At 38.0% G+C, this 11637-nt stretch overlaps 1 protein-coding gene across 1 annotated transcript; it reads right to left on the minus strand.

Moving 5' to 3' along the window:
* Window positions 1–1345: 1345 nt before the first annotated feature.
* Cga (glycoprotein hormones, alpha polypeptide) lies at window positions 1346–4155 on the minus strand. The gene is made up of 3 exons (XM_013032857.1): window positions 4056–4155; window positions 2737–2921; window positions 1346–1423 (listed from the first exon to the last, which is right to left on the minus strand). Exons 1-3 carry the CDS (start codon window positions 4153–4155, stop codon window positions 1346–1348), a joined length of 363 nt encoding a protein of 120 aa, XP_012888311.1.
* Between the last annotated feature and the right edge of the window lie 7482 nt (window positions 4156–11637).

The raw sequence follows: 11637 nt of genomic DNA on the forward strand, positions 1-11637 counted from the left end.
TTGTTCTCTCACTTGGCTTATTAGCTCAAGACTGGAGTTCTACCACTTGAGCTAGATTTCTACTTCTGGTCTTTTTATTGGTTAATTGGAAGTGAGAGACTCATAAACTTTTCTACTTGGCCTGGCTTTGAACCATGATCCTCAGATCTCAGGCTTGTGTGTGTGTGTGTGTGTGTGTGTGTGTGTGTGTGTGTGTGTTACACATGTTGATCCTGACTCTTGAACTTGATGCCTAAGCACTGTCTCTAAGCTTTTTTGGCTCAAGGTTAGTACTCTACCACTTGAGTCTCAGCTTCACTTTTGCTTTTTGGTGATTAATTGGAGATAAGGGTCTCGTGATCTTTTCTACCTGGGCTAACTTTGAACCCTGATTCTCAGATCTCAGCCACCTGAGTAGCTAGGATTCTAGGTGTAAAGCACTAACACTTGGTCATTTGGGGGTTGTGTTTTATTGCACATTTGTACCAGTAAAAAGTTCGGATTAAATAGTTCCAATACATGCATATTCACTTAAAAACTACATACATGTACTGCCATAAGAATGTATCTTCATTTTCATAAAAAAACATTAAAATGGAAATTTACAGGGGGCATAAAATGAAGAGAAACTGAAGTTCTTTCATACCAAAGGATTCTCTGATAACTGCTCACTGACTGAAAGAATACACAGTTTACTTCTAGCAGTTAAGTGGGAGCAAATCATCCAATATTAGGTCACTCAGTGCCCATGGTCCCAACTCACAGCCATTGGCTCATGCCTTTCAAAAGAAATTGGCTTTACTCTGTGTGTGTGTGTGTGTGTGTGTGTGTGTGTGTGTGTGTGTGTGTGTGCCAGTACTGGGGCTTGAGCTTGGGGCCTAGGTGCTATCCCTTAACTTTTTGGCTCAAGGTTGGTGTTCCACACCTCCACTTTAGACTTTCTGCTGGGAAATTTGAGATAACAGTCTCATAGACTTTCCTACCCAGGCTACTTCAAATCACAATCCTCAGTTCTCAGCCTCCTAAGCAGCTAGGGTTACAGACATCATGCCTGGCTTTGGCTTTACTTTAAGAAAGAAAAAAAAAGATAATTCCATGACTGAATGATGATTTAAAAGACTTTATTTCCAATGGAACAAGCTTTTAATGGTTATGAGATATGCTATATTTTATCCCAAATGGAAAGATCTAGACTGCTGATTGTACTGCACAGGAGAAGGAGGAAAGCAATCGAGCTGCAGCATGTTTCTGAAGCACACAAAATGGTCTGGCCAGGAAAAGGAGGGCTGTATCGCACAAACCCTGAACAACTTCAGTTCCCATTCCATGAAATCAGCAGTCGTCAACACAACAGTGTGCAAAATACTTAAGATTTGTGATAATAGCAAGTACTGCAGTGGCACTCGGTGTGGTTCTCCACTCTGGCATTCCCCATTACTGTGGCCTGCAGGAGAGGGAACAAAGATAGAGGTATGAAAGGATGGGTGGATAGATAGATAGATAGATAGATAGATAGATAGATAGATAGATAGATAGATAGATAGATAGATAACATTTAAAAATGTTAGGCAAAATTATTGGTAGATGAGTTAAATAGATACTGGCTACATTTACATAGTCTCCCTTTCAGGCATATTTTCACTCTAAAAGATTAAGTTCACACTATGTAAATATGCTATCCTTGTCTCCCAACTTCCCTGTACTCATCTCTTTCCCTATTGTGAATGAAGCCAACCTGTACCAGGCTTCATTTGTTTGTTTTCTGTTCGGTACTTTGATTATTATCTTTGTTGCTTGTTTCTTTTCTTTTCTTTTTTTTTGGGGGGGGCCCTCTGGTCGTGGGGCCTGAACTCTGGGCCTAGGCGCTGTCCCTCAGCTCTTCAGCTCAAGGCTAGCGCTCTACCACTTGAGCCACAGCGCCACTTCTGGCTTATTTTTCTGCTTATGTGGTGCTGAGGAATGGAACCTAGGGCCTCAGATATGCAAGGCAAGCACTCTATCACTGAACCACCTTCCCAGCCCCTCTTGTTTCTTTTCTAGGAAGAGTTGGGTTGGGTTTTTTTTCTTTTACTTGATTTGGTTCCGTTATGAAAATTAAACCTAGGGCTGTGTGTATGATAGGCTTTGGCCTATATTCTCAGTTTATAAAAATACTCATCAACTTATTTTAATTTTGATTTTGCCACATTGAGAATCAAACTCCAGGGCCTTGCATATATCCTAACTCTTTTGTTTTCATAACTTTATTTTTTACTGGCATGTAACAATGATAATTTTTATGAGCAAGCATGACAATTTGATATGCATATGCAGTATAAAATAATCAGATCAGACTTTCAACTTGTCCATCTCCTTGCATATTTATTATTAATTTGTGTGGAGAACCTTTTAATTTCTTTCCTCTAGTTCTCTACAAGACACATAATAAATGGTGGTGAACTACTGTTACCCTATTATGCTGAGGAACATAAGAACTTTTTTCTGTGGGTCTGTAGTTTTGTTCCCAATATACAACCTCCTTCTTCTGTGTCTCCCCCATATGTGACCACTAGTCAACTATCAACTTCTCTGAAATAAACTTATTTTTAATCTTATCTAACTCTGTTAATTTAAAGTACAAATATAACCCCTCCCCACAAAAAAGTTCGACAAAAAGATGGGTCTCTAGACACTTTTGGCATTAAATTTCATGGATGCTCTATGAACAATTCTCTAGTTTACTGGGCAGAAATCGTCTCTGATCCTTGTAGTTCTTACCTTTGTAAATGCTTTGGCCACACAGCATGTGGCCTCGGAGGTGATGTTTTTGGGGACCAGCATTGTCTTCTTGGACCTGGCTGGAGTGGGGTATGCCCTGGAGAAGCAGCAGCCCATGCACTGATAAATGGGGGCTCCCAGCTTGGAAAAGTATTTGTTTTCCTTTAGCTTGCATTCTGGGCATCCTATCAGACAATAAAAGAAAGAAAGAACCCCAAAAGGATTCAAAGATAAATTGGCTTTTTCCATATAAGGAGATGGAAAATATTCCTTTTCCATGGACAATGAGAGGGAAGTAAATTATTTTGACTACATGTTAATCTTCATACATACTATTTACGCTAATTATGAACATGTTTATAGGAAAACAACTTTTTTCAGACCTACATGGGAACTCTCACAGTAATTTCTCTCCCTTCCAAGTATGAATTTATCTCAATGCTAATAGTATGCTTAGAGAGAACACAAAACTTGACAGATGAAAATGCCATATTCTGAAGGGAAAATTTTGCCCAGAGGCAAAATATTTTCTCCTTTAGAACTTGCTGTTGTTATTTCCCTACAGGAGCTCCAAATATTAGCAGAGAAAAATATGTCAGAATTAAGAAAGCTTGGTAAACACAGAGAGCCTAGTATTTGATCAGCATCTACAGTTGGGATTGGGGATTAAAATATTATCATGTATCTAGAGGAAAAAGGATAACAAATAGTTGTTCACAATTTTAAACCAATGGAATTATATCCGACACTGGATAGGAATTTTCAAACAATACAGCAAAACAAGTTGCTGAATAAATCTGGTTTGGTTTGGAAGTAGAGCTATAGCTCAAGTGGTAGAGCACTAGCCTTGGGCAAAAAAGCTCAGGAACAGTGCCCAGGCCCTCAAGCCTCAGGACCAACACAAATAAAAAACAAAGGCAAGCAAAAAAAAAAACTCTGAAAAAAATGGTTTTGTTTTTCCTCACTTGTTAACTGATATGACAATTCTTCTTCAAAGGCAATGTTAAAATCATCCCAAATCTTCCTGGGAGAAATGCAGAAAAAATGAATAAGAATGATGTTCTTGTAAAACTCATAAGGAGAAATAATGAGCCTATTTCAAATGAAAATGTACCAGCTGCTACTTAAATGGATGTGTAAGACACCATTTGCTCTGAACCTAATTTAATTGTATGTTCACCATCTACAAATGCCTAGCTATGTATCCAGCAGTGAGGATTTATCACATTTGAAAAGGAGGTAGAAGTGTAATTAATGGAGCTATTGATGTCCATCCAGAAATCTATGTTATCCTAATTACTTCAAATTTGGCTTCATACCCTGCATGGTAAAGTCTCCATCAGGGAAGGAATGGAGAATATGCAGAAACACAGACAACATGACCAGGATGACGGCTGCGTATTTCCTGTAGTAATCCATGGCTCTCCTGTAAAACCAGATATTAAGAAGGAAAAAAAAAACAGTCACAACCATCTCATCTTGGCCTTCCAGTAATAACAACAGCCAATAGTTGTAACAACACTACTCATAATATTCAGAAATGGCTTGAGCCCTCTGCCTTCAGCTCCTAATATGTTATAAAGCCATGCAAATATAACAAGTTCCTTTTAGGAAAGAGGTCAGGAACTGAATCATTCCATTTCCCATTAAAAGCAGTAGAATTGGACTTGATGATAACACTCTTAAAATATACCATTTTATTAACTTTCATTGTCCTCATCTGTAAAACATAAATTTAAAATAGATATCCAATACTTGTATGCATATGTATAAACTCACACATAAATGTGCACATAATATATATTTACATATGATATAGGAAACATACAATAATGTGAGCCGAGCTTTTCCATTCTTACATTCCCAGCCTGGAGAACAGGTCACCGGTGGCAAGTGACCTCTAAGACACATTGCCTGTAATATGCAAGGGAAGACAGTAGATAATGTCTATCACAATTTTCTACCTAGCATATCTAGCCCTCTGGAATCAGACCTATAGATACAGCTTCACTTAAGCACTCTGAGGGCCTGAGGTTAGACTCTCCAAGATCAGCTAAGTGATGGGCCAGATTCAAGGGAGACCTTGGTCTCACTGCATCTGTAAAGGGGGCTAAGAGGCATGGCAAGACAGTCATTTTTATCTCTATATGTCCTAACAAAAACATTTCATGTAAGATCAGAGTGACAGCCAGGTATCAGTGGCTCATAACCATAATCCTAGCTTCTCAGGTATCTGAGATCTGATGATCAAGATTTAAAGCCAACACGCTTAGAAAAATCGATGAAACTCTTTCCTCAAATTAACTAGCAAAAATCTGGAAGTAGAGATGTGGCTCAAATGGTAGAGCTCAAAACTTGAAGGAAAAAGCCAAGCAAGAGCATGAAGCTCTGAGTTCAAGCCCAAGTACCCCAGTACACACTCACACACTCACACAAATACACATACATACACACATACATACATACACAAACATACACATACACATGCACAAACACACACATACACACACTCACACAAATACACATACATACACACACACACACTACAAACACATATCTATTTTTAAGTGAAAGTGTTAGAAATTGAGAGTCAATATACAATGCAATACAATACAATATTTAGAAAAGCTATGAAAAATCTTCAGGACTTGGGGCAAGGTGAATTGTTTTTAGACTTGACAGACCCAGGTTGATGCATAAAAGAAAAAATTGAAGCTGGGTGACAGTACCTCATGGCTATAATCCCAGCTACTCAGGCGACTCTGAGATCTAAGATTTGAGGTTCAAAGCCACCTAGACAAAAAGATCTGAGACTCTTATCTCCAATTAACCAGTGTAAAGCCAGAAGTGGAGGTGTGGCTCAAGTGGTAGAGCACCATTCTGTTTTTCTTTATTGAGATTAAGTGATTACATAAATTCCACAGTATTGGATAGTGATACTTAGCCAAAGTCACAAACACGTTTTAACCTTCACAAGGTAAATTGTCGTTATGAACTCTACAAACTTTGACAAAACAACTGTTATGCCTAGGTCGCAGAACCCCCACCAAGAAGACCACCGAGAGTCAGACTTTACAGCTGTTTTAAGGTTTTATTTAGACGGGCTGCATCTCAGACCTCGTCCTACACTCCGACACAGCGGAGCCTAAGAGGAGAGCCCTGAGCTAAGGATTTGCAGGGCTTATAAAGGCACACAACCAGGTGTTTTACCACCACGTGTTGCTCTGCTCTGAAACAAGCAACAAATGGTCACTGCCTCAAGTACTTTAACCCTTCACAACTATTTCTTCCAAATCAGGTGATATGTATATTTCTTTCTTTTTGCTTAATATCAGCTGTTCCCTCTTTCCCTCTCATGCCCTTGAGTTGCTTAGTTCACTTTCATCAAAGTCCAGGGCAGCTGATGGGCCCCTCTGCTGTATTTTTTCACCCATTTTCCTCTGATTCTTTGCCCTCCTCCTAGCTCCCCTCAGATGTGCACATGTATATACCATAGGTGAGGTCAAGAACATAGAGTTGTCTAAAAACGATATGACAAATTAAGAAGAGGGCCTTTGTTTCTTGACTCCTGTTTACTTTGTCGTATTTCATTGTGTTTTGAATTTAACATCTGCATATCTGGGAGACCATATGCCACTTGTCTCTTTGATCTTGACTTTTTTCACTCAATATGATTTGTTCTAGTTCCATCTATTTCCCTGTGAATGCCATTATTTTATCCTTTCTAATGGATGGGTAAGAGTCCATTGTATTTAGGTACCAAAATTTTTCAATCCATTGATCTGTAGTAGGGCATCTGCGTTGTTTCCATATCATGACTATTGTGAAGAGTGCAGCAATGAACATGGAGGTAGGTCATGTGTCCTTGTATCCTGGGGTAGAGCACCATTCTTAAGTGAAAAAGCTAAGGGACATTGCTCAAGCCCAGTGTTCAAGCCTCCATCCTGGCACAAAATATATACATATATATTTTTTAAAGAGTGAGGGAAGAAGAATTGCCCCTCCATTTGTACCTTATTCAAATTAAAAGTATAGCTACAATACTCTGAACCTCTAAAATAACACCAAATGCTGGCATAGATACAAAGAAATAGAATGAGTCAGACATTGCCTGCAACAATGTAAAATGGTACAACTCTGAAAAACAGTTTCTTATAAAACTAAACATGGACTTACCTTATGACTCAGCAGTATCACTCTTGGTCATTTTTTTCAAAGAAACGAAAGCTACATTCACACAAGAAGACTACATGAATGTTCATTTGAGCTTTACTTAGAATAGCTAAAACTGGAAACAATACATATTTCCTTTTATAGGTGAATGATTATACAAATACAAACAAAGGTACACTAAGCTTATTTGAAGATCATTTGAAGATTTATTTGGGGCAATTTTGACCAAATATAACCAAAAATGAATACATTTTCTTAATTGAAAGAGATTTCAAAAGGAAAAAAATTGAATTTCTACACATATATTATGCAGTTCAGTCCCACAATATTTCTAGTTAGACTTAAAGTATTGTCTAATCTTCTAATGTTTCCCTGATATTAATCTGGTGAAAATATCTCTCTTAAAAAGGGAATGTTGCCCCAAAAGCAAAGTAAAAGTGAATACGCTGGCCTGCAGGTGCCTAGCTACTCAGGAGGCTAAGATCTGAGGATCAAAGTTCAAAGCCAACCTGAGCAGAAAAGTTTGTGGACTCTTTAATTAACCAGCAAAAAACCAGAAGTGGCGATGTGGCTTAAGTAATAAAACACTGGCCTCTAGTGAAAATGCTGAAGGATAGGCCCTGAGTTAAGGCCCCAGTACCAGAACACACACATACACACACACACACACACACACACATACACATACACACACACACAGAGTGAATGGGCTGAACGGAAGTGATGAAGTGAAAATCTGAGGTTAAAAGTCAGCATGTCTTTGGCCTATATTGGCTGATTATATGGGAAAAATGAATCAAGTACCTACAGTGCTTAAGATAAAAGAGCATAAAATAAAGCCAAGGGCCAGTGGCTCATGCTTATAATCCTAGCTACTCAAGAGGCTGAAATCTGAGGATTTGCTGGCTAGTTGGGGAAAAGAGTCTGCCTGAGCTGGCTTGGAACTTTAATATTCAGATCTTACCCTAAATACCTAGAACTATAGATGTTAGCCACTGGTGTGCCTGGCTAAGTATATATATATTATTTTCCCAGTCCTGGACCTTGAACTTAGGGCCTGGGCACTGTCCCTGAGCTGCTTCTGTACAAGGCTAGTACTCTACCACTTGAGCCACAGCACCACTTCAGGCTTTTTCTGTTTATGTGGTACTGAGGAATTAAACCCAGGGCTTCATGCATGTTAGGCAAGCACTCTACCACTAAGCCACATTCCCAGCCCCTAAATATATGTGTTCTTATGTGTGACTAATTATGGATTTGATTTATCTTCATATGTATTTAACACTGAATAAACACTGTTTTGTTCTAAGTCAGTGGTTCTCAAAGTGGGATCTGGAAACCCCCAAATACCTTCAGTGTATATATGAGAACAAAATGATCCATAATAAAGCTGAAGCATTGTTTGTCTATTTGCTCTTTTTCCTCTTCAGTGTTGAGAAATTTTCTAAAGGTTCCATGACATATTCTATTGTAACATATTGAATAAAGATGTCTATGAGATTTAGCGGATTCTAATAGACCATGCATGAAAGAGATTTGCAAAAAGATAAAGCAATGTCATTGTTTATCAATACTTTTGTTTGAAAAATTATCATTTTTAATAAATATATGTTAATAGGTGAAGATTTTTTTATTTTTTTTAAATGAACAAATATTTCAAAAGTGTTTCTACACACTTATTAAGCCATTCAATATTGATTGATGCAATCTCATAAACAAAAGCACTTTGGGCCCTTCAGATATTTTACTGAACAGATTCTGAGAACAGAAAGTCTGAGAGCCATCACCCTGAGTGATATACAAAATCTTAAGGACAATTTTGGAATGAAACCTGGTTTCCTTTTTTAAACTAGAATCGCTTTTATGCTTTGATATTGCAACTCATATATTATGAAATCTCACTGCCATTATGCAGTGAACAATTATATCAGAATTAATTCAGAGAGACACATTTGTAACAAGATCCCAGAATGTAGAAATGTGAAATCAGCTCACATTGTAGCATATGACTTTATGATAAAGTGAAGGAGAGATAAAAAAATAGAACCAAAGTCACACTGATATAGCATACAATATATCAGAAATTTCTCTGTCTTTTCTTTTTTGCCGGTTTTGGGGCCTGAACTCTGGGCCTGGGTGCTGTCCCTCAGCTCTTCAGCTCAAGGCTAGTGCTCTACCACTTGAGCCACAGCGCCACTTATGGCTTTTTCGGCATATGTGGTGCTGAGGAATCGAACCCAGGGCCTCACACATGCAAGGCAAGCACTCTACCACTGAGAGTCTTTATTATTTTTAATGGTATTAACCAACCACAAGATTATTAACTCTCAAATATTGGTGTTTTTGAAAAACTTAAAATTTCTTTTTAGCTAGGCACCCGTGGCTCATATCTGTATTCCTAGCTACTCGAGAGGCTGAGGTTTAAGGATCACGGTTCAAAGCCAGCCTGGTCAGGAAAATCTGTGAGATTCTTAGTCTCTAATAAACCAGCAAAAAAAAAAATCTGGGAGCAGGGACTGGGAATAGGGCTTAGTGGTAGAGTGCTTGCCTAGCATGCATGAAGCACTGGGTCTGATTCCTCAGTACCACGTAAATAGAAAAAGCTGGAAGTGGCGTTGTGGCTTAAGTGGTAGAGTGCTATCCTTGAGCAAAAGAAGCTTAGGGACAGTGTCTCAGCCCTGAGTTCAAGCCTCAGGACTGGCAAAAAAAAAAAAAAAGCTGGGTGTATAGCTATGGCTGAAGTGGTAGAGCAATAGCCCTGAGCATAAAAGCTAAGGGACAGCATCCAGGCCTTTGAGTTCAAGCCCCAGGATCAGTACAAAAAAAATTAATAAATTCTTCTTATCATTCAAAAGCTTTTAGAATTTTGGAGGAAAATTAAAAATTGGGGCAAGAAAAACAATTACATTTACCTACAATTTATGCTGTTTTTAAAAATATAGGATGATCAATCTAAAATAGGATTCATTGATCTCAACCTCTTTACATGTTTCAACAGAATACCTTCAATATCATAGTCTCCAGCCATCCAATACCAGCCTAATCTGCAATGTCCATCCCCCTTTCCTTCTAGCCACATTACATTAAACAGTATGAATCAAAAAATGCATTTTCTCAAGTTGGCCTATATGGCTTTTTTCTCCTTTCTCAGCCTGTTCACCTCTGGGTTCAACCCAAAGCCAGAATAAATAACTCTCCACTGCATTCATCTATCACTCTGCTTATAAACATGGGTTCAGCAGATGGTGTTCATGTTATCTCTCCATCCATGTGAAAGCTTCTATGGATAAAATCTCTAGCCCGCTAATCTATCACTGCCTAGAGTAAGGCATGGAATAGATGTTCAGTACAATTACATGCAGTTGTTCTTTAGATAAGTAATAATGTCAGAAAAAATTTTCTAACAGAGTTGTCATTTACCATGAAGAATAACATAATCCTTGAATAACAACTTAAAATAAAAGCTCAGTAAAATAAAATATTTTCAGTTAAATTCATTAGAGGCAGCATATTTGACTTTGTTATAATTTGTTACTGGTTAATACATGAATCTGTAGGCATCATGTATGCCATCAGCAGGAGCCATTTTATAAGATACAAAGATCACATATGAATTTAAAAGAAACTATTAATAGTAAGAATCAGCCCATTGCTGGGCGCCAGAGGCTCACACCTGTAATCCTAGCTACTCAGGAGGCTGAGATCTGAGGATTGGGGTTCAAAGCCAGCCCAGACAGGAAGACACTCTTATCTCCAATAAACCACTCAGAAAACTGGAAGTGGTACTGTGGCTCAAGTGGTAGAGTGCTAGTCTTTAGTTGAAGAGCTGTGGGACAGTGCCTAGGCCCAGAGTTCAAGCTCCACAACCGACAAAATCAAAAAAAAAAAAAAAAAAGAAAGCCCATTGATTGCCTGAAACATTGAGATATCATGGCCATAGGCTATGGAACATACCTAGTAGAATACCTATTACCACTTAATCTTAGAACATAGTAATTCTGTACATACACTTACTTATGGATTATTTTATTTTTATTATTTATTGGTTATCTGGTTGGTTGTCAGCTTTTGGTCCAAATCAGCTTAGTATATAAGAAAGTATACTTGTTCTGAGCTAAATAAACCTCAATTCTTTATATACTTAAAAAAAGTATACTGTTGTATTGATTCTTCTTTTTTTTTATATTATCGTTTTCCCTTGCATTAAAACAAATCAAGCGTTCGTTCAAGGAGGTGACACTGATCAAGATGTAGTATATTCATTAACTTTCTTATATGGCACCTTCTTTGTACAACTACTTAAAGATAAAAAAATTAAAAATCAAAACAAAAGTGCATCTCCACTTATATCAAACTATTCACAATTGTGTGTGTACATGCATGTGCGTGTACAGAGACTTGAACTCAGGGTGTTGGCTCTTTCACTTGGCTTTCTCATTCACAGCTGATGCCCTACCATTTAAGCCAGACCTTCAATCAAACATTTTGCTCCTTAATTGAAAATAAGTCTCTCTGACTTTTCTGCTAGGGCTTGTTTTGAACTGCAATTCTCAGTTCTCAGCCTCCTGCACAGCTAGGATTACAGGTGTGAGCCACCAGCACCCAGCTTACAATCTTTTTAAAAAATATTTCTATTAACATACTTTAGTTGTACAAAGGATTTTTGTGATATTTCCATATATTCATATAATGAACCTCAATCAACTTCACCCTCTCCATTGCTCCCTC

This window comes from Dipodomys ordii, unplaced genomic scaffold, assembly GCF_000151885.1.
Source record: "Dipodomys ordii isolate 6190 unplaced genomic scaffold, Dord_2.0 Scaffold158, whole genome shotgun sequence".
Lineage (NCBI taxonomy): Eukaryota > Metazoa > Chordata > Mammalia > Rodentia > Heteromyidae > Dipodomys > Dipodomys ordii.